This window comes from Pelodiscus sinensis, chromosome 1, assembly GCF_052426305.1.
Source record: "Pelodiscus sinensis isolate ZL-2025 chromosome 1, ASM5242630v1, whole genome shotgun sequence".
NCBI lineage: Eukaryota > Metazoa > Chordata > Testudines > Trionychidae > Pelodiscus > Pelodiscus sinensis.
Window position 1 is genome coordinate 2,720,370 of NC_143052.1, and position 23,257 is coordinate 2,743,626.

The 23,257-nt window shown below is 58.1% G+C and overlaps 1 protein-coding gene across 2 annotated transcripts; it reads right to left on the reverse strand.

Moving 5' to 3' along the window:
- Positions 1–334: 334 nt before the first annotated feature.
- On the reverse strand, positions 335–19,403 carry FSCN3 (fascin actin-bundling protein 3). 2 transcript variants are annotated; one of them, XM_075924127.2, is made up of 7 exons: positions 19,103–19,403; positions 9,315–10,014; positions 4,620–4,738; positions 3,650–3,809; positions 2,951–3,121; positions 2,133–2,344; positions 335–467 (listed from the first exon to the last, which is right to left on the reverse strand). In XM_075924127.2, exons 1-6 carry the CDS (start codon positions 19,199–19,201, stop codon positions 2,139–2,141), a joined length of 1,455 nt encoding a protein of 484 aa, XP_075780242.2. In that variant the 5' UTR covers positions 19,202–19,403; the 3' UTR covers positions 335–467; positions 2,133–2,138. The 2 variants fall into 2 exon arrangements, with proteins under 2 accessions (XP_075780242.2, XP_075780233.2); XM_075924118.2 differs by having other exon boundaries at positions 2,129–2,344; positions 19,103–19,402.
- Between the last annotated feature and the right edge of the window lie 3,854 nt (positions 19,404–23,257).

Consider the following 23,257-nt stretch of genomic DNA (forward strand, 5'->3'; position numbering starts at 1 on the left):
CTGAGGGTCGGGACCCGGGGCTCAGCCGCAGCCTTTGGAGATATCTCCTCCAGGCTGAAGCACATGGGTTGGTTTCCTTGCCGGGACCAAGAAACTACCCATAGGAAGATGGTGCCCATGGAGATTACAGGTCCCTGGATCCTTTTCCCGTGCTGGAACCTGCAGCCTCCGGGGGCCACACCTCCGGGTACCGTTAAAGAGGAGGGCGGCTGCCATTGGCTCTTTCAGGCAGCCCACGGTCCGGCAGCTCGGCTTAGGGAGCGCTCCCGCCCCGTCGCTCGGGTTCCTGAGCTGTGCCGCTAGCCCGAGTGCAGAGAGTCACGTCCAGACCGAACAAGCTGCTGAGTACTATTGCGGAATCCAGGGGGGGATGGAGACATGTTGGCCGGGGTTTCCCAGCCCGCACAGCGCTCCTTCTCGCCGGTGCCACGCCCGCCTGCTCCGCCAAGCCGCCTCCTCCTCCCCACCTAGCAGGAGGCAAAAGAAATCCATCAGGCCCCTCTCAAACGCTGCCACCGAGAAGACAAGATGAAAACTCCAGAGCCGGAGGCCCGTAGCCAGCCAGAATAAACACGCTGCCTTAGCAAAAGCGGAGCGTGTCGTTCCTTGGAGACGATCTTGGGAGAAGTCAGAACCGTCCCACGAAGGCTGCACGGCTGCGTTGATTTACGCTGGCGGAGGGTCTGACCCCCTAGCAGGGTTGCCAGCTGTCCAGTATTGACCCGGACAGTTGGGTATTTTTGCCTCCTGTCCGGTAAAAAATATGCAGAAAATACCCGACACCTAAAATGTCCTAAAATGTCCAGTATTTTCAGATTTTTTCCCGGCCAGGAGGTGAAAATCCCAGGCTGTCCGGCTCAATACGGAGGCAGCCTGGCATCCGTAGTGCTTACCAGGGAGCTGTCCGGCCCGGCGCAGGGAGGCAAGGTAGCAGGCGGCCGCCAGCAGCCTGTGAGGGCCAGAAAGCCCCACCACGCATTTCTTAAAGGGGCCCTTTTTTCGGTATTTTTTTCTGAAACCATCTGGCAACCCTACCCCCTAGGGCAGGGGTGGGAAACCTAAGGCCCGGGGGCCGGATGCAGTACCCCAGCTTGCTTGGATCTGGCCCCCGAGGCTCAGGACTCCCCCCCCCCGCTATCCCACTGTGGGGCTGGAGCACACAAAATCTACTCGCCTGGGCCCCCTAGGCTCCGATGGGCGAGGGGAATGTGGGAGCGTCTTTCTCTTCGGGTCACCGGGGCCACGTCAGTGAGCGGTTTTGGTTTTTTGTTTGCTGTGGGTCAGCAGGGTCCTGATCCTGCCCTAGGTACATGACTCCCCGAGAGGTCAGAGCCAGAGGACCCCGGCCTTGGCCTGACACCCCTGTTTTCCGCTGGTTTGTGCCAGGCTGGTTTTAAACACCCCCAGCTGGAGCGAGCTGTTGGGTTTTTTTCCAAACAAAAAGACGTTTCGTAGGAGGGAAAAACCCTTTTACCAAACCAAGCAGGCAGCAGCAGCCTTCCCGTTTGTCCCCCTCGACGGAACGTTTTGTTCCCTTTTTAAAAAAGCAGCCGGAGGCCGCGATATGGGCAGATTTCGTTTATCAAACGCCGCCCTGTGCGTCTCTACCAAGGGCGCGGAAAAGGCCACCTGGGCACCGGACTGGGGAGAAGCCTTGGAAATGGCACAAAGGTGGTGATGGAGACATGTGCCGGCAGAACGGCCGTGCTGGTGAAAGAGGCCAGGCCGACAGCCCCCGCGAACCGGCGTGCTCCCACCATCCACGCACCAGGGGAGCAGCGCGCCGAGAACCAGCCACGGAGCCGGGAACGAGCATCCCCTTTCATTCGGGCCTCGCGGCGCAGGGTTAGCAGGGGAGGGCTGCCCTGTCCTCTGAGCCCCACCAGACTCCAGCTGCGAGTTAGTTCATCTTTGTTTTGTGCTGGCACAGGGGAGCCCCAGTGACGGAGCAGGGACCCTTCTGCGCTAGGCGCTGTACAGACACGCCACAAACAGCCAGGCCCAGCCCCTCAGCTCTGACGGTACCGAGGAGAGACGGGAGATGGATGGGGGAGCACAGGGGAGACCATCGTGGTCGGCGTGAGCCGCCAGGGGCTTTGCAGACCTCCCCGGCCAGACGCCTCCCTACCTGCCTGCATCTAGAACTCCCATAGGCACTCGCTGGTGACTTCCTCGCTGTCTGCCAGGAGGGTCCCGCTCCGGTCCCCTCGCATGTAGTAGCCGTTGGGGGCCAGCACGGCCAGGATGTTAGTCCCCTGGATCTCCAGGCAGAAGTTCAAGGCAAACTTCCCCCAGGTCCGGAAGGTGCCGTCCGCGCTCAGGGACCAGAAGCTCCTGCCGCAGGCTGGGGAAGGACGGAGAGAAGGTGGGAGCGCTGGGAGGCAGGCAGGGCCCCGCTGCCGTTCCAGGCCTGCCGGCCCTAGGGGAGGATTCGCCGGAAGGGGCCCGGGCGCTCGCCTGATGGTGCCGGCCGGGTTTGCAGATTGGAGCGAGGTTCCCAAACTCGCACGCACCCCCAGCCGGCCGCGAGTCCCCTTTGCTCCCCCACCGGGCTCACTCTGCCTCCCCTGCCAGGCCGAGGTGCCCAGCACCCCCACACCACCCCTCTGCCTGCTAGAGGGGGCACTGGTGCCACCCGCCTGCCTCCAGCGGGGGTGCAGGGAACCTCAGCCCAGCAGGCACAGGGAGGTGAGTAGCCCCCGCCCCGCAGGCTGGCTTCCTCCGCTCTTCCTGCCTCCGGGTGGCACAGCTGGGGACGAGACGCCCCTTGACACCTGGGCGTGAGCAGAGGAGCAAACAGCTCGCGCCCGCCCGGGCCAGCACACGCCACCCTGTCTGCAGCCCGGACCTCCCATGCAGCCCGGACCTGGCTGTTCCAGCAGCGCCGGGTGGGGCTGAGCTCGGGTCCACGGGGGTCAGCTCCCAGGGAGGGCTCCCAGGACCCCCGTACCTTGGAAGTGGTAAATGCCCGGCTTGCAGGGCAGCAGCTCGATGCAGTCGGGGTCCACCAGGTTGCACTGCAGGACGTCGTGGCAGGCCGAGCTGCCCACGTAGCCATACCGGCCCCGCAGCACCAGGAAGGAGCGGTTGGCCAGGCGCACCCCGAGCGCCTCGCTGGGCCCTGGGGGACGGGAGGGGGACAGGGGCGGGTCAGGGGCTGGAAGGTGAGTCCAGCAAAGCCTGTTGCAGCCCAGATGTTTCATGCAGCGGGGGGGCAGGCAGAGCCGCTTGTGACATGAGCGCCTCCTGCTGGCCGAGCCACAGAAGGGTCCTGGCCATGTCCGACCACACTGGAGACGGGGGCAGGGTCTCACACTGGGGCAGGGAGGAGACTCCGCTCCGGGTGCCGCCCTAAGGGCCTTGCCCTCCCGTTTACAGCCTCGGAGCCCCAATTCCACTCCCTGAGAATTAAAAGTTCTCTCGCGCTCCCCGCGGAGCCGGGGGCCTGGCAGAGGCCGCCCATAGGGAGGGATGGAGGGAGGGGGACCCTCATCTAGGACCCTCCCAGAGTGGGGGGAATGGGCCCCTCAGAGACGTGCCCCCCACTGTCAGAGAGAGGCAGGGGAATCGGGGTCCCAATAGACCAGAGGGCTGCACTGCTCAGCTCTTGGCTAAGTGCCGAGGCCCCCTCCCCACCCATTCTCCTTACCGGGGTGCGCAGCGCTGGCCACCACCAGCCCGATGGGCAGGGTGCCCAGGTACCGGCCATTGAAAGCTTGCAGGAAGATTTTCCCATAATGCCACTGGGCACGGAAGTTGGTCTCTGGCTCCATGCGTCTCCCATTGGCCATGATGCTCTTGAATTTCCTCTGCAAGGAGGGAGAGGGAGGGGATCAGCGCCTGACAGCCCGGGGCCAGGGCGTCCTTCAGAGCGGCGTCCTGCCCGGCCAAGTCGGCAGATCCAGGGCCAGCCCTCGACAAGAGCAGCCCTGCGCCGTGAAAGGCGGGAGGTTTCCTGGGAGTGGTGGGGGCCGTTTGCCTCTGACAGCAACAGGGTGAACCCTGAGAACGGCCTTGCACACCCATGGCTCTGTTGTGTGGAACTAGCCCATATGGGTCACTAAGAGATTATTAGACTGTTGTGTAAATCAATCACAGAATCCCAGAACACTAGGACTGGAAGGGACCTCGAGAGTCAGCGAGTCCAGTCCCCTGCCCTCACAGCAGGACCCAGCACCGTCTAGACCAGTGTTTCTTAAACTATTTAAGACCAAGGAACACCAAACAATATTTTTTTTATGAGGAACACCAAGGCTTTTTTGTTGAGGAAAAAAAAAGGTCGCCTGCTTCCTTTAAGGGCGGCCATTTTGAATTCTGTTGTTCTCCGTGGCACACCTCAGACTGCCTTGCGGACAGTTTAAGAAACACTGGTCTAGACCATCCCTGACAGGTGTCTGTCCAACCTGCTTTTAAATGTCTCCAGAGATGGAGACCCCACAACCTTTCTAGACAATTTATCCCAGTGTTGAATCCCCAGGGCTGCCCTCCACAGCGTGTTCCGTTCTGGTCGCGTAGAAAGAGTAGGGGTGCAGAGCCCAGCAATGACATGGTGAGCCAAGTGCCCCCTGAGCCCCCGGGTGGACTGCGTCCCTGGATGAGCTGGGAGAGGGGTCGCTCACCTGGGCCAGGTAGCGGTTGTTGACCGTTTTTAGCTGCACTGCATTGGTCTCAGGATCGAATTCATAGCGGAATATGGACGTTGGGGTCACTTTGTCTGAGCCGGCGTACACTTCAGTGTCTGCCCAGAAGGGGAGAAAGTCAGCCCGTGGCAAGCCAAACGCACTCGGCCTGTGCAGCAGAATTGAATTGAGAGCGGGGTCCCACTCTGGAGCAACCCCAAGCTCTGGCAGCCAGGGATCGGGGCCCAGCGATCCATGCGCTCATGGGTGTACCTGGACGATCAAATTTATCCTCTCAACACCCCGGTAAGAGGTGGAGTGGGGGGATCCCCGCTTCACATGGGGGGCACTGAGGCACAGGGATTAAAGCCCAATGCGGCAGCTAATTGTGTGTGTCCCAGCTGAGATGCCATGGGCCAGATTCTGCGGAGGACTGGTCGGTTTATGTCTTCTGCTGCAACGAGGGCTCAGCATGCCTGCCCATCAGAGCCTGGTGTCTCGAGTTGGGCCGTCAGACAATGACGTAACGCAGTGGCTGCCCGAAAAAAATCTGATTTAAGTGACTTGACCAGCACCACACAGGAATGCTGTGTCAGGGCAGGACTGGAAACCAACTCTCTAGAGTGACAGTCAGTTGCCTTAAGCTTGAGAGCATCCTTCCCCGTCTTTCAGTCTCTGGCCCTACAAACCTACGCACCAGGGGCTTCCAACGTCTGCAGCAAATGAGGCAAAGGACCTACAGATAACTGCCTACTTCACTGCAAAGCCTGATCCAGCCCACGGCAGGAGGCAGGGGCCCTGTGGCAGAGAGAAGTATGTGACCATGCAATTAACAGCTAAAGGACATAGTGGGCCAGACCAACGGTCCATCCAGCCCAGCGTCCTGTCTGCCCACAGTGGCCAATGCCAGGTGCCCAGAGGGAGGGAACAGAACAGGGAATCCTCAAGTAATTATCGTAGCCTGTAGGCACACTGGAGCTTGATTTATAGTTGCACAACCAACCTCAATTCTGGCATTTCCTGACTTTTGAGTGGGCGGTTTTGCTCAGCCTTAATGTTCCTTAATGGAGGGTTTTTTGGATGTAACTTCCCTCGTTTAAAAAAAAATCAGAACAAATTTAAACATAGAATCATAGAATCATAGAATAATAGGACTGGAAGGGACCTCGAGAGGTCATCGAGTCCAGCCCCCCACCCTCAAGGCAGGACCAAGCTCCGTCTACACCATCCCTGACAGATGTCTATCTAACCTGTTCTTAAATATCTCCAGAGAGGGAGATTCCACCACCTCCCTTGGCAATTTATTCCAATATTTGACCACCCTGACAGTTAGGAATTTTTTCCTAATGTCCAATCTAAACCTCCCCTGCTGCACTTTAAGCCCATTACTCCTTGTCCTGTCCTCAGAAACCAAGAGGAACAAATTTTCTCCTTCCTCCTTGTGACACCCTTTTAGATATTTGAAAACCGCTATCATGTCCCCCCTTAATCTTCTTTTTTCCAAACTAAACAAGCCCAGTTCATGAAGCCTGGCTTCATAGGTCATGTTCTCTAGACCTTTAATCATTCTTGTTGGTCTTCTCTGCACCCTTTCCAATTTCTCCACATCTTTCTTGAAATGTGGCGCCCAGAACTGGACACAATACTCCAGCTGAGGCCTAACTAGTGCAGAGTAGAGCGGCAGAATGACTTCACGAGTTTTGCTTACAACACACCTGTTGATACAACCTAGAACCACATTTGCTTTTTTTGCAACAGCATCACACTGTTGACTCATATTCAACTTGTGGTCCACTATGACCCCTAGATCCCTTTCCGCCATGCTCCTTCCTAGACAGTCGCTTCCCATCTTGTATGTATGGAACTGATTGTTCCTTCCTAAGTGGAGCACTTTGCATTTCTCTTTATTAAACCTCATCCTGTTTACCTCCGACCATTTCTCTAACCTGCTAAGGTCATTTTGAATTATGTCCCTATCCTCCAAAGAAGTCGCAACCCCACCCAGTTTGGTATCATCTGCAAACGTAATAAGCGTACTCTCTATCCCAATATCTACATCATTGATGAAGATATTGAACAGTACGGGTCCCAAAACAGACCCTTGAGGAACTCCACTTGTTATCCCTTTCCAGCAGGATTTAGCACCGTTAACAACAACTCTCTGACTACGGTTATCCAGCCAATTATGCACCCACCTTATCGTGGCCCTATCTAAGTTATATTTGCCTAGTTTATCAATAAGAATCTCATGCGAGACCGTATCAAATGCCTTACTAAAGTCTAGGTATATGACATCCACCGCTTCTCCCTTATCCACAAACATGTGGCAAAAGATTAATCCTCGGGCTTGGGAATCGCCAGCTGAGCCACTAGGGAGGGAACAGCAGTAGTAGGCTGTTATCTTCTATCTGGGCCTGCCACCAGGGGGCGGGAGACCCAGACTGCCCCTGGGCTTCACAGCTATTGGCTGACAGCAGAGGCAAGCTGGCTCTCTGGGATCATGGGCTGAGCTCCAGGTTCCACGGGGGACAGAGCTCTCGTGGCCACAGAGCCTCCCACCATCCCCATCCCCATCGTTGTGTCCCCTGCTGCCCCGTGCCCTCGGTCCCCAGCTCCTGCTTCTCTCCCCCTTGTTCCTGTCCCTCCCCCGGCCTCTTCTTCTGCCCACTCCTCCCCCGCACACTCCTACTCTCCCTTCCTGCTGAGCTCCTCCCCTGAGCCCCCCCGACCCTGCAAGGCCTTCCTCCCCACCATCCCCATCCGTCTGCATTGGAGTCAGGCAGCTTCCTCCTCCTCCTCCCTGCCTGGGCCCCAGCGTGGGGAGGGGCACTTTGGGAGCCAAGGGGAGACCATAGAACCGCAGACTGCAAGGGCCGGCAGAGCCCTCCGGAGGCATCGCGTCAGCCCCCTGCCCAGAGCAGGACCAGCCCCGACTCCATCAGCCCAGCCAGGGCTCTGTCAAGCCGGGACTTACACACCCCTAGGGATGGAGATCCCACCCCCTCCCCAGGGAGCCCAGCCCAGCGCTTCCCCACCCGCCTAGGGAAATCGTTTTTCCTAATATCCAACCTAGACCCCCCCCACTAGAGCTTGAGCCCATCGCTCCTCGTTCTGCCCCCACTGAGACCAGCCTCTCTCTGTCCTCTTTGGATCCCCCCTTCAGGGAGTTGCCGGCTGCTCTCAACCCCCCTCACTCTGCTCTTCTGCAGACTGAACAAGCCCAAATCCCTCAGCCCCTCTTCTAGGTCATGTGCTCCAGCCCCCGCATCATTTTGGTCGCCCCCCGCTGGACCCTGTCTTAAGAACAGCCACAGTGGGTCAGACCAAACTTCTATGCCTAAAACTTTCTCTCACTGGCTACGTCTAGACTGGCATGATTTCCTGCAAATGCTTTTATGAGAAAAGTTTTTCTGTTAAAAGCATTTGCAGAAAAGAGCGTCTCGATTGTCATGGATGCTTTTGCGCAAAAGCACTTTTTGCGGAAAAGCGTCCGTGTGAATCTAGACGCGGTTTTGCGCAAGAAATTCCCGATTGCCATTTTCGCCATCGGGGCTTTTTTGCACAAAACAATTCCGCGTTGTCTACACTGGCCCTCTTGCGCAAGAGGTCTTTCCCAAACGGGAGCAGCATAGTATTTCCGCACAAACACTGACAATCTTACATGAGATCGGCAGTGTTCTTGCGGAAATTCAAGCAGCCAGTGTAGACAGCTGGCAAGTTTTTCCGCAAAACCAGCTGCTTTTGCGGAAAATCTTACCAGTCTAGACGCAGCCACTGTGTTTAGGGCCGGCTGCTCTGCTGCTAGCGTTGACGAGCACACCCTGTCTACATCCCCAGAGTCGATGTCACATGGCTCCCCCCCGCATCCCCATCCTACTACTCTGCAACCTACAGCAGCCCCGTCCTGGAGACACCGCAGTAGAGATGCGCAGGGAGATCCCCTTCTGTGGGCTACTCAATCCCCCGCCCTGTGTAAGAACATCATGAAGGGGCTGCTGATGCAGGTGGGTTTTGGTGATGGTGGCACACGTCCCATTCTGAGACATGCCCCCGCTTGCCCCCACCCCTCTTGTGTGCATCTGGCTGCTCGTAACAGCCTTGCCAGGGGCGAGATGTCATAGAATCACAGAATCACAGACACTAGAACTGGCAGGGACCTCGAGAGCCATCGAGTCCAGTCCCCTGCCCTCACGGCAGGACCAAGCACCGTCTAGATCCTCCTTGGCAGGTGTTTGTCTAACCTGCTCTTAAGTATCTCCAGAGATGGAGATTCCACAACCTCCCTGGGCAATTTATTCCAGTGTCTGACCACCCTGACAGTTAGGAACTTTTTCCTAATGTCCGACCTAAACCTCCCTTGCTGCAGTTTAAGCCCATTGCTTCTTGTCCTGTCCTCAGAGGCCAAGGGGAACAATATTTCTCCCTCCTCCTTGCAAACTGGGGGATGGATTCTAGCTCTGTGGCTCCCTACCCCAATATCCTACGCCCCAAAATCATTCTATTAAACAGGGACCCCCCCTAAATTCTACCCCGGCTTGCTCTCTGTGCAACCTCACGGCAGCCCGGGGTGGGCTTCCCAGGGCAAGGCCTGGCCAAAGAGGTGTCAGTCAGGGTGGTGACAAGTCAAGGGGGCATGTCCCGCGTCCTTCAGCCGGGCCCCCAAACGTGCTCAGACAGAGAACGGAATGTACTTGCCACAGATGACGGACACGTATCTCTTGGCCTTCGTTTTCAGACTGACCCACTGCGGACACCTCTTGATAACGAACCACTTCTCCTCCTCCTCCGGGGGGCTGTCGCCCAGGCACAAGAGCCCCCGTTTGCCCTGGGGATACAGGATGCTGCCGTCCCGGTCGCTGAGGAAAGCCAGGCACCGGGGCTGGAGGTTTAAGTGGAAGGCGGTGTGGGTGGAGGGTTTCTTGGCCAGCGTCTCTCTCCTGGAGACGTACTTGTGGCGGGAGGTCTCCAGGTGGTACATGCCGTGCTTGAAGCGCAGCACAAAGCCGCACTCCTCCGGGTAGGGCACGGGGGTGTCGACCCACACCCGGTCCAGGTCTGTGTCGGCGCGGGCGTAGCACTGCTTGGCGGGGCTGTACAGCACAATGTGGACGTGCATGGCCAGCTGGGGCAGCCACCGGTGGTAGGCGGAGGGGCGCCGGGAGATGCAGAACACATCCTCCCCGTCCGACTCCAGGTACTTCCTGCTGTCCAGCAGCTGGAGCGTCCACGTGCCGCTGTGATGGAGCTCCAGCAGGAACTGGCTTTGCTGGTCGGCAGCCGGCTGCCCGCACCGGACGGAGCCGTCGGGGTCCACCAGGAGGTAGCGTCCCTGGTGGCCGAGGAGTTCCACCACCGTCTCCTTCCCCTGCTTCATGGTGACCTGCAGCTCCCAGGTCTGTGGGGAGGCAAGGAGCCAGCAGCGGTGGGTAAGCTCTCAGACAAACCCCTGCCATCTGACTTCCTGGCGGCTTTGCAGCAGCAGCCACCCGCCAGGGTCACCCCACGGCCCTGCCTGCTGCGTGCTTCCCTCGGGCCCAGCACCCACGTGGCCTTCCCCGCCCCCAGCCGCTCCTGGCCCCGCCGAGGGATCCCAGGGCGTGAGATGGTGTCCACATCCTTCCCACAACACAAACGCAGCTCCCCAATAGCGGCCGGCACTCGCTGTGCCCCACGGCCCTTCCAAACCAGCCGGTCATACTCCCTCCCGGATGTCTGCCTGTTCTCTGCCTCCCCTGGGTGAAACGCTGGCCCAGAGCTGTCTCCGAAACTGTCTGCTTTGCCGGGCTCCTATTCCCAGCTCACCTCTCCGCACCGGCCCTGTCCTCCGCCCGATCAGTGGCACGTTCCTAGCCCTGGAGCACGGGGAGCTGCCAGCCGGCCGGCCCCGCATTGCCCCGTTTAAAATGGACCGGCCTTCTGCTATTTGCCAGCTCTGCTGGGAGGCTCCGGGGTTAATTGCCGGGAAATGGGAAGAGGCAGAGGGGGCGCAGATAAATGGCAAAGCAGATGGCTGGGGACAGGCATGTCGTGGCTGTCCCCGGGGTCAGTTTCAGTCCCCTCTTATTTAACAGGCTCATTAACCCCCCGGAGGAGGACGTGGACCGTGAATGACGTGAGCCACGGTCAGTGAATTCCCGGCTGCTGCAAAAGGCGAGGAGCGAGTTAAAATGCAAAAGGCCCTGGCAAGGGGAAGCCTGGGCAGGAATCACATCAGGTGGGAAGATGGAGCTGATCCAAAATCCAGCTGTGCCACGGAAACTGGCTAGGCTGCAAGAGACCTGGGGGACAGGGAGCAGCAAACGAGGGGCGAGTTTCCCATGTGCTGTAGTGGCGGAGTGGGGGGCTGCCTGCTCTGTGACCCGGGGTCCCCCTGCACTGGGATGTGAGATTCCCATTGACTCACCCACGCGTGGATTAGCTCAGACACCTGATAACAAGGCTCTTTCCCCAGGGGAGAGACAAAGGGAGGGAGGCGGAGATGAACACCTGGTTTGGGGGCAGGGACTGGGAGCCGTTGGGCTGGAACCATGAAGGAAAGAGACTAAGGGGGGGCTGGAACCTAGGGTCCCAGGGACCCCATCCAAAGGGGGCTGAGGCATCTTGGCCCAGACTCCTGTAGCCACGTCACGTCTGTGCTGGGCTGTGTCCTGGAGGAGCAATAACCCCCCTGTTCTACCGGCTGGTGGAGTCTGTTCTTGCTGCTACGGGGCTGCAGGATCGGAGGAACCCCGACTCGCCGTCACAGCTGCTACAGCAGACAAGGCCAGCCCAGGTGGGGCTGCCTGGGGAGAGGCATGGGACTGGGATGGGACAGTTCCTCTCTGCACCCCTGAAAAGCGAGCACCCGCGTTCCCTATTAGCTGAGCACTTGGGCAGCCAGCCAGGAGAGAATCAGGTGCTGCCCAGGTGATTAGCACAACACCCACAGCCAGCAGCATGTGTGTCTACTGGTGGTGCACACCTGCGTATGCCTCGGTGCACAGAAAAAAAATTATTCTGCACACGGATGGAAAAAAGAGAAGGAACACTCCTTGATAGCTCAGTAGCAGGAAGGCCCTCAGAGCTTGGAGAGGGTTTAGAGCAAAGCACCTGGAGGAGGGAAAACGTGAGCCACGCACAGCTAGGCAGGACAAAGCAAACAGCCCGCACCAGACCCCCAATGCACAGCCGAGAGCAGCGCTGGATTTAAGGCCACTGGCTGTAGCTACCACCTGGGCAGACTGAAGGGAGGCTGGTGGGGAGATGGAAGCCTATTGAAGAATTTGCCAGCACCATAAAATCACCCCCTCGCCATTGAGATCTTTGCAGTCTCAGTTTCCCCCTAGACTCTGCAGTGCTTCTGGATGCACAAGTAGCCATGCCTGTGAAAAAAATCTTTCCCTACCTGTGTAAAAAGTTATTTACTTGTTCCCACAATATCAGAACTAGAGGTCACCCAATGAAATGAATAGGCAGCAGGTTTAAAACAAACAAAAGGAGGTTTTTCTTCACCCCGCGCACAGTCAACCTGCGGAACTCCTTGCTGAAGGATGTGGTGAAGGCCAGGACTTTAACAGGGTTCATAAAAGAGCTAGATACATTCCTGGAGGTTAGGTCCATCAATGGCTGTTAGCCAGGGTGGGTAGGGATGGGGTCCCTGCCCTCAGTTTCTCTGGAGGTGAGTGACAGGGAGGGGTCAGGTGAGGATTCCCTGTTGTGTCCCCTCCCTCTGGGGCATCTGGCATTGGCCACTGTCGGCAGACAGGACACTGGGCTGGATTGACAATTGGTCTGACCCAGTCTGGCCGTTCTTGTGTTCACCTATAGTTGCATGAGAGTGTGTCCCTGGCTGCTGGGCTGAGTTGGCCCCAAGAGTCTGCTTTTGTGACCCCCCCCTCCACTCTGCAACCCCATCCTGGTTATCTGGAGCACAGACTGGATTGGACCCTGGTGTTTCTAGCCCAATCTCCTGTCTCTGACACAGCTGAGCCAGCCCCAGATGCTTCAGAGGAAGGTGTAAGAACCCCGCAGCAGCAGATGGGGATGATCAGACCCTCCGCAGAGGTCTTATCGGGGTCTCTCATAGTTGGAGACTGGCTCAAACCCTTCGACACAAGTTTTAATGTCCCTGCCAGGGTGATTATTGGTATGAATTATGAGAACAGCGGACAGTCGTATTGTCCATAGAATCATGAATCCCAGAACACTAGAACTGGCAGGGTCCTCGAGAGCCATCCAGTCCAGTCCCCTGCCCTCATGGCAGGACCAAGCACCGTCTAGATCAGTGGTCCCCAACGTTTTGGGGCTGCCGGGCGCCTGGGGGCGGGGCCACTCACAGGCCACGTGCTTGGGGGCAGGGCCAAGCATGTGCCGCACGCCCGGGGCCGGCACCGACATGTGCCGTGACCCCGGGCAGGGGCCGCCCATGCGACTGGGGCTGGTACTGGCATGTGCCGCGACCCCGGGACCAGGGCCCGAACCAGCATGTGCTGCGACCCGGGGCAGGGGCCACCCATGCGCCCAGGGCTGGCACCTGCCACACGCCCGGGGGCAGGGCCAGCCCAGATTGCTCGCGGGTGCATATAAATGGCCCGGCAGGTACCATGGCGCCTGCGGGCACCGCGTTGGGGACCACTGGTCTAGATCATCCCTGACAGACGTACGTCAAACCTGCTCTGAAATATCTCCAGCGAAGGAGACTCCACAACCCCCCTGGGCAATTTAATCATAGACTCATAGAACTGGAAGAGACCCCAGAAGGTCAAGTCCAGCCCCCTGCTCTAGGCAGGACCAATCCCAACTAAATCAACCCGGCCAGGGCTGTGTCAAGCCGAGACTTAAACACGTTTAGGGATGGAGACTCCACTACTTCCCTAGGTAACCCATTCCAGTGCTTCCCCACCCTCCTAGGGAAATAGTTTTTCCTAATATCCAACCTGGACCTCTCCCACCACAACTTGAGCCCATTGCTCCTTGTTCTGCCATCTGTCACTACTGAGAACAGCCTCTCTCCATCCTCTTTGGAACCCCCCTTCAGGAAATTGAAGGCTGCTCTCAAATCCCCCCTCACTCTTCGCTTCTGCAGACTAAACAGACCCAAATCCCTCAGCCTCTCCTCATAAGTCATATGCTCCAGCCCCCTAATCATTTTGGTTGCCCTCCGCTGGACCCTCTCCAATGCGTCCACATCCTTTGTGTAGTGGGGGGCCCAGAACTGGACACAATACTCCAGATGCGGCCTCACCAGAGCCGAATAAAGAGGAATGACGACATCTCTGGATCTGCTGGCAATGCTCCTCTTAATGCATCCTAATATGCCATTAGCCTTCTTGGCTACAAGGGCACACTGTTGACTCATATCCAGCTTCTCATCCACTGTAACCCCCAGGGCCTTTTCTGCAGAACTACTACTTAACCGGTTGGTCCCCAGCTTGTAACTATGCTTGGGATTCTTCCGTCCCAAGTGCAGGACTCTACATTTGTCCTTGTTGAACCTCATCAGATTTCTTGTGGCGCAATCCTCCAATTTGTCTAAGTCACTCTGGACCCTATCTCTGCCCTTAAGCGTATCTACCTCTCCCCCCAGCTTAGTGTCATCCGCAAACTTGCTGAGGGTGCAATCCATCCCCTCATCCAGGTCATTAATAAAGATATTGAACAAAACCGGTCCTAGAACCGAACCTTGGGGCACTCTGCTAGAAACCGACCGCCATCCTGACATCGAACCGTTGATCACTACCCACTGGGCCCGGCCCTCTAGCCATCTTCCTATCCATCTTACCGTCCATTTATCCAATCCACAATCCCTTAACTTGCTGGCAAGAATATTGTGGGAGACCGTATCAAAAGCCTTGCTAAAGTCAAGGTATATCACATCCACTGACTTCCCCATGTCCACAGAGCCAGTTACCTCATCATAGAAGCTAATCAGATTGGTCAGGCACAACTTGCCCTTTGTGAATCCATGCTGACTATTCCTGATCACTTTCCTCTCATCCAAGTGCCTCAATATGGATTCCTTAAGGATCCCTTCCATGATTTTTCCAGGAACCGAGGTAACTGACCGGCCTATAGTTCCCTGGATCATCCTTCTTCCCGTTTTTGAAGATGGGCACTACCCTTTTTCCAGTCATCCGGGATTTCTCCCAATCTCCATGACTTTTCATACCCTCGGATGCAGTAAGTCCGGACCCATTGATTTATGTACGTTTAGCTTTTCTAAATAGTTCCTAACCTGTTCTTTACCCACCACGGGCTGTCCATCTTCATCCCATCTTGCGTCACTTAGCACAGAAGTCCAGGAGCCGACCTTGTCCGTGAATACAGAGGCAAAGAAAGCATTGAGTACTTCAGCTTTCCCCACATCATCTGTCACTAGGTTACCTCCTTCATCCATTAGGCGCTGCACACCCTCTCTGATCACCTTCTTCTTGTTAACATGCCTGTAGAAACCTTTCTTGTTATCCTTCACATCCTTAGCCAGTCGCAATTCCATTTGCGCTTTCGCCTTCCTGATAACCCCCCGGCATTCTCGAGCTAGACCTTTAAACTCCTCCCTGGTCATTTGTCCAAGTTTCCACTCTTTGTAAGCTTCCTTTTTGTGCTTAAGTTCACCAAGGATTTGCGCTGTAAGCCAGTCCGGTCTCCTACCATGTTTGCCTCTCTTGCTGCGCGTCGGGATGGTTTCTTTCTGTGCCTTCAATAAGGCTTCTTTAAAATACTGCCAGCTGTCCTGGACTCCTTTCCCCTTCATGTTAATATCCCAGGGGATTCTGCCAGTGTTATCCCAGTGTTTCACCACCCTGACAGTTAGGAAGTTTTTCCTAATGTCCAACCTAAACCTCCCTTGCTGCAATTTAAGCCCATTGCTTCTTGTCCTATCTTCAGCGGCCAAGGAGAATAATTTTTCTCCCTCCTCCTTGTAACACTCGTTTAGATATGAAAACTGCTATTGTGTCCCCTCTCAGTCTTCTCTTTTCTAAACTAAACAAGCCCGATTAAATGTCCAGTCGATTCTGGAATCTTCTGAAGCTATTCAGGCCTCCAGGAATTCCTGTGGCAGTGAGTTCCACAGGCCAAGGACCCCTGACATGAAAAGTATTTCCCTTGATCAGTTTGCAAATTCCCATCTTTGGATTTCAGTGGGTGTCCCCTTGTCCTTGTGTTATGAGATAGAGAGAACAGAGACTCCCACTTTCTCTTCACTAGAGCAGTTTCTAGTGAAGTGGGGGTGCCCTCAAAGGGGAGTGGGGACTGTCAGAGCTGGGTGGTAATATATGTACTTGTGTGGCAGGAGCAAGGGGGAGCAGAGGGAGTAAATGACTACTCAGGACCAGCGGTGGAAGTAACTTCACATTTCTTACAAGTACCGTCCTATCGCAGCCTGGGTCACTGCCAGCTCTTTAAATAGCTCCCTGCAGGCTTTTGCCGCAGCTCAGCCAGCTCTTGCCGGAGCAGCGCGCCAGGGTGCAGCCGCTGCCTTTCACCTCTGCTCAGGACTAGGAATGATTTTATCAGGCCCCTCTGGTTTGTCTTCCTGGCCTGTGGCACTTCTGGGACCGCTTCTCTGAGCACCCTCTAGTTCCGCAATGGCAGAGGCGAGCCATATCGCAGCCGGCACCCATGGGGGGCCACCCCATTGATTTCTTGTGAAGGCATTTTCCTGCGATCAGTGTCATTCCTCCTCCATCCCATTCCTCATGCAGGCAGCCAGCGGGCTTCCTTCTCTGGCTGCAGCTGCGCTTTCAGCAGGGGGCTCCCCTGAGCGCTCGGTGGTGACACCCAAACCCCTTTCTGAAGCTCAGACCGGTCGTGTAGCCTCCGGGGAGGTGCGTGAGTAATTGACATGGTTCCCTCCAATGGGCAGGACTTTGCCAACATTCAGACTGCGTCTAGACTGGCATGATTTTCCGGAAATGCTTTTAACGGAAAAGTTTTCTGTTAAAAGCATTTTCGGAACAGAGCGTCTAGATTGGCACAGACGCTTTTCTGCTAAAGCACTTTTTGCGGAAAAGCGTCTGTGGCCAATCTAGACGCGCTTTTCCGCAAAAAAGCCTCGATCGCCATTTTCGCCATCGGAGCTTTTTTGCGGAAAACAAATCTGAGCTGTCTACACTGGCCCTTTTGCGCAAAAGTTTTGCGCAAAAGGGACTTTTGCCCGAATGGAAGCAGCATAGTATTTCCGCAAGAAGCACTGATTTCAGACAGTAGGAAGTCAGTGCTTTTGCGGAAATTCAAGTGGCCAGTGTAGACAGCCGGCACGTTTTTCCGGAAAAGCGGCTGATTTTCTGGAAAAACTGGCCAGTCTAGACACAGCCTCAATGTAACGCGTCCACTTCCCGCCTTAGTCTCCCCTCAGTCTTCCCTGGTCCTCACGCCCCTAAATCGCTTTGTGTCCTCTGCGGATTTTGCCCTTTCTCTCTCCCCACCCCCCGCCTCCACTTTTCCAGCTCATTAATAAACATTTAAGCACAAGACATAGTATGGAACGCGGAGCCCTGCTGTCACCCTGTGTCAGGGTGTAATCCTGCTCTGCTTTTGTCTTCTAGACAGATTTTGATTCACGTTGACACTCCCCCTTCTCCATGTCTGCTTAGCTCCTTAAGGACCCTCTGGGGCAGGACCTGTCCAAAGCCTTTTGAAAGTCTAAATAAATTACTGCCCAAGTCTCCATTGTCCACTAGTGACACGTTACAAAGAAGCCTCAGTCATAGAATCGTAGAATCCCAGGGCTGCAGAGCCCTCAGGAGTCATCGAGTCCAGCCCCCTGCCCAAAGCAGGACCAACCCAACTCAGTCAACCCATCCAGGGCTTGGTCAAGCCGGGTCAAACACCTCCTGGGATGGAGATTCCACCCCCTCCCTAGGGAACCCAGCGTTTCCCACCCGCCTAGGGTCCATCTACACAGCAGGGCTCAAGTCGAATTAAGCTGTGCACTTTGAGCTACGTCACTTGTGTAGCGGAAGTCGAAATAGCTTAATTCGGCTTTTGGTGCTGTCTGCACAGCAGGAAGGCGACGGAAGAGCGCTCTTCCCTTCCTCCTCGGGAAACGAGTCAAAGAAGGAGTCAAAATAAGAAGTCCTTCAGCTCGCCACGATTTCGAAATAAAGGCTTGTCGTGTAGACGCGCACTGTGTGACTTTGGAATAGCGTTAGGTATCCCGAAATAACGCTGCTGTGTAGACGTGCTCCAAGGGAAATCGTTTTTCCTAATCTCCAACCTGGACCTCCCCCACTGCAACCTGAGCCCATTGCTCCTCGTTCTCTCATCTACCACCACTGAGAACAGCCTCTCTCCATCCTCTCTGGAACCTCCTTTCAGGTAGCTGAAGGCTGCTTTCAAATCCCCTCTCATGCTTCTCTTCTGCGGACTCTGGATAGATCTACACTACACAGAGCGTCCACACCTCAAGTGCATTTTTGCGCAAGTAAAACAAAAGAACAGAGGGGTTTTTCTGGTGTAGGTATTCCTCCTTCTACGAGGAATAACTCCATTTTGCACAAGAGTTCTTGTGCAAAAAGGTGCATGTGGACAGGGAACAGGGGTTTTTTTGTGCAAAAAAAGGCAATCGAAACAAGAACAGGTGCGCTGGTGGCCATTCTGTAACCAGCGATCAGTTTCCTTTCGAGACAGCGTCCATGCAGTCTGGATGCTCTCTTGCGCTAAAGCGCATCGTTTTTTCCAAGAGCAGTGTGGACGTGCTCTTGCGCAAGAAGCCGTTGCAGAAGATCTCTTCCAATAAAAGCGTCTTGCGCAAGAAGGCTGCATGTAGACATAGCTTGAGTGGTTAGAGAGAGACACCTCTAACCCCCCAGCGACGTCCCCTCGGAGCTGGAGAAGGGTCAGTGGTGGGGGGGCGGCCGGCGTGCGGGCGAGACACGGGGCTTTCTCAGCTCCGGGCCCACGCAGCCGGCACTCGCTCTGGAAAGAGGGGCGCGGAGACAGGGTGATCGGCCGCCAGCTCTGCTCAGGGATCAGGCGGGGGGTTCAGCCGAGGGGAGGGCTGGATCAGCGTTGGCTTCTCGAGCAGGGATTGGAGAGGGTAATCCCAGGCAGGTGGGCTGGGGGGGACGACTCAGGAGCATTACCCCCCGTTTCCCACCTTACCCTCCCCAGCTCACATCGGGCATTTCAGGCCTGGATGCAGGAATTTCTGGGGGAGGGGTGTGAGCTGTGGGAGGAGCTAGTGGTGGCCCCGCCCCCACAGCCCGGCCCCACCCCCATCCTCGCTCCTGGGGCGTGGAGGGGGGAAAATGAGCCCCAGCTAACCCCGGCCAGCTGGAGCACAGGGGAGGGGCTGGGTCGACATGCCACCCCAGGCTCACGCTTACATGGAGGACCATGGGGGAGAGCCCCCTCCAACCCCTGTCCCTTCTGGAGGAGGGTGGGGGGCCCAGAACCTCGGCTTCTTTCGCACCCAGGCCCCTGGACGGGACAGCTCTGAAGTGGCGGGCAGCGCGGCGGGTTCTGCTCCGGGGCCGCGGGGGCCTGCTGGCTCCCCTCACCTGCTTCCTGCCCAGCGAGGTCCCCAGGACAGTGACGCCATCCCCGTAGCATTCGCTGGTGAGGTAGCTCCCGGCCCAGCTAATCAACCCGACCTTCATGGCTCCGCAGACGGGCAGCAGCCAGCAAGGCCCTGGCCCTGTGGGGCATCAGCCCTGCTCACGCCCCAGGCTGGACGACGCCCTCAGGCCCGGCTCAGCTCCCCGGTCCCGTCCGCAGGCCAGCAGACCCCTCCCCGAGGCCGCCGGGAAGCAGGGAGCGACATTGCGCCGCCGTGGGCCAGCTGGGTGGGGGTCCCGGCAGACACCTGCCCCCGCTGGCCTGCCCTTTGTGACACGCAGCTTACGTCACGGCAGCTGGTGAGACGCTGCCCGTCCTGCCTGGCAGTGGGCCGGGCCCTACCGCTCCTGGGGAGTGTCCATCACCTGGGCCAGCGTGGGGACAGGTACGACGGGCACCTCTCCGGATCCCAGTCCCGCCCCCTTCCCCTGGGGACCCCCCCGCACCCCGAGCTCCCCGCGCCACATCCCTGCAAGCGGCCAGACCTCCAGGTCCCCCTGGCACCCAGCGCCCCGGGGATGGGTTCTCGCAATCGGGGTAAACGGGGGGCACGTTTCGACCCCCCCTTTTATCTGGGTCAGGAGCTCCCTGGGTCTGGCCACCCCCTGGGGGAGGGAGGCAGCCAGTCGGAGGTCACTGCTGCTCCCGCGCCTGCTCCCCAGAGTGGGGAGAGGGAAGCAGCAGCAAGAGCCTTTTAAAACTTCATCACTGCCTCTCACGTGCCTCGGAGTCCTGTAGGGCCAGGCACTGTCCATGCACCACGCACGGCCCTCTCCTCCCCGTGGGCCCCCCAGCATCACCCACGGGCCTCTCCTCCCCGTGGCCCCCCCAGCATCACCCACGGGCCTCTCCTCCCCGTGGCCCCCCCAGCATCACCCACGGGCCTCTCCTCCCCGTGGCCCCACCAGCATCACCCACAACCCTCTCCTCCCCGTGGCCCCCCAGCATCACCCATGGCCCTCTCCTCCCCGTGGCCCACCCGGCATCACCCACAACCCTCTCCTCCCCGTGGCCCCCCCAGCATCACCCATGGGCCTCTCCTCCCCGTGGCCCCCCCCCCCCCCTCCCCGTGGGCCCCCCGGCATCACCCACGGCCCTCTCCTCCCCCCCCCCCCAGCATCACCCATGGGCCTCTCTTCCCCGTGGCCTGCCCGGCATCACCCACAACCCTCTCCTCCCCGTGGCCCCCCCAGCATCACCCACAACCCTCTCCTCCCCGTGGGCCCCCCGGCATCACCCATGGCCCTCTCCTCCCCCCCCCCGGCATCACCCACGGCCTTCTCCTCCCCGTGGCCCCCCTGGCATCACCCACAACCCTCTCCTCCCCGTGGGCCCCCCGGCATCACCCACGGCCTTCTCCTCCCCGTGGCCCCCCTGGCATCACCCACAACCCTCTCCTCCCCGTGGCCCCCCCGGCATCACCCACAACCCTCTCCTCCCCGTGGGCCCCCCCGGCATCACCCACGACCCTCTCCTCCTCATGGGCCCCCCAGCAGCGAGAGCCCGGGGGCTGCACAAGAGCGCCTCCGCGGAGGGTGGAAATTTCACGCAACTTAAGCGCCTTCGCCCGTCCCTGCCGCCGCCAGCCCTAGCCGGGCCGAGAACCCCCCTGACCGAGGTCTATCATGGAATAACCTGCAGGTGGGGACGCCTCTGCTGAGCCCCTCACAGCTCCAGCTCCCCTGTCACCGCCCCCTCCTGCGTGTCTTGTGAGCTGGGGCCCTGCCTGCTCTGCCCCTGCAGGGCCCTCGCCTTCCTCCCCCCCTCGCCTTGCCCGTGTGCCCCCAGACCGGCGGGTCCCTCCACCCCCAATCTGGCACCTCCTCGCCCTGCGATCGCGTGCGTCAGCACCCCCTGGCACCCTGCCACTGCGTTAGTCTTGGGGCGGCGGCCGCATGGCAAGCAGGGGCTGCCCCGGAGCTGCCCAATCTCCCGTCTTTTCCCCAGGGGTTACCGCTCCCCGAGGGGACGTCTACACAGCCACGAAACACCTGAGCCAGGTGCCCGGGCTGTAAACCTGCAGGGAAGATGCAGGGCTGGGTACAGGGACCGCACGCAGGCAGGCAGGGCTGCAGGGCCAGGTCTACACTGCAGCTGCCAGCCCAAGCCGCCTGCGCCTGACCAGGGCCAGCTGCGGGCATGTGGCTGCCGTGTAGACACAGCCGGGCTCTGCGTATTTATTGCCTTTCACCTGCCATCCTGTCTCAGCCACACAGAGGCCCATTGTGCCAGAGGGCTGCTCGCACTGGAAACCAGCCCCATGGGGCAGCCCCGGCTCGCTCACCGCAGCCGGAGGAAAAGCATTTTCAGCCAGGAGTCCCTCTCTCCACCCTGGCCCCTTCCCGCCGGTCTCAGGCGGAGGGCCGCAGGGGGAAAGCATCCGCAGCAGCGAGCCGCCTTGCGACGGGATCCAACTACCCGGTGGGCCTGGGACACGCCCGTCCCCCTCCCCAAGTGCTGGCGTGGAGACTAGGAAACGGCGCGTGCAGGCGAGCCAGCGGCCGCCAGCCTTCGCCTCAGCTCCCCGTCACCCCTGCTCCCTGCAGCCCGCACTGGCCCGGCGCGAGGGAAGGCAGCTGCCGGGGAACGCTGAGTGTGTCTGTTGTGATCCAAGCAGCAGCGCCCGAGGAGGTTCTGTCTGGGGGACACGTTTCAGTCACTGAGAGGAGAAGGGACTTGCCGCATCTGCACCGGGGCATGTCAGAGGCCTTCAAACATGCCTGCTTGGAGAACGCTCGCCAGGCTGCCTCCACCACGGCTCAGAACCAAGCCCGCTGCACCCGTCACCGTTCCCCCCTCGCTGCTAGTGAGTGACTAGCACCTGAGTTTACACCACTGCCCTGGGGTGCTCTGCAAGGGGGGTCCCTCCCACTGCTGTGTCTAAGGCTCTGCTGGCCAGGCTGCGCAATGGACACTCCGGCTACATCAGCGATGGGCAACCCAGGCTAGCGAGCCGCAAAACCAGGGCTGGGCCAGATGCGGTCCGGGGGACAGATCCAACCCGCCCACTGCAGCTGGCTGGTTTCTATTTGTCGCCTGCTGCTCAGATCGAATTTCTAGGCAGTGGCCCAGGCAGCCAGATCCTATTTAAATGGCTCCCAGTTTCCGGTTGTGGTGCTACCCTGGTAAGAGCTGCAAGCCCTTTAAACAGCCGCAGCAATCCCAGGCGGCTGCCGGGCAACACGGCAGCAGCAGCAGGGCTGGGAGCCGCGAGCCCTTCGCTGTGTTTTTAATTCAAAGCCTCGAGCTCCAGACAACCCAGGTGGGGGGGAGGCTAGTTCCAAGCCCCACCTTTTCTGCCCGAGGCCCCGCCTCTTCCGGGGGTGGAGCCTGCTCCGGACTACCTCCCAAAATTCATTAAGTGGCCCCCCTGCAAAAATTATTGCCCATCCCTGAGCACGATTGTCATCACCAAGTCAGGCAGCCAGGAGAGGTTTTGCTCACTGCGTGGGCCACACAAGGGGCTGCCCGGATCCCACAGCTGCCGTGTTCTCTGGCTCGGCTGTTACACTGATTTGACCCACTCGGCCCATCCCCAGCGGGAGGCGTCTGTTAGGAGATAGATACTCAGGCCGGCCTGTAGAGAACTGAACTGTATTCTGATCACTTAACTAGTTACAGCGGCACAAGACGAAGGATCAAAGCTACAAGCCCCCCTGCATAGGGGCCTTGTCTCCTGGGGACCATCTGAGGCCTTGTTCTTTGGCTAAGGCCTTACTCTTTGACGAAGCAGCCGGCGCAGCCCTAAACTGGGAAGAGTACAGCCGCACCCTCACACTCCACACCAGTGTGGGAGAAAAATCAAATAACTCCAATTGTGTCTAAGGGGGGACTGTGCAGAAATCAAAACTCTCTAAGGCTGTGTCCAGACTCAGGAGTTTTTTCGAAAAAAGTAGCCTTTTTTCGAAAAAACTTCCCCTGCGTCCAGACTCAAGCCGCGTTCTTTCGAAATTAAATCGAAAGAACGCGGCTTTTCTTTCGATGGCGGTAAACCTCATTTCACGAGGAAGAACGCCTTCTTTCGAAAGTTCCTCTTTCGAAAGAAGGCGTTCTTCAATGTAAATAGGGCTTCTTCGAAAGAGAGCATCCAGACTCAC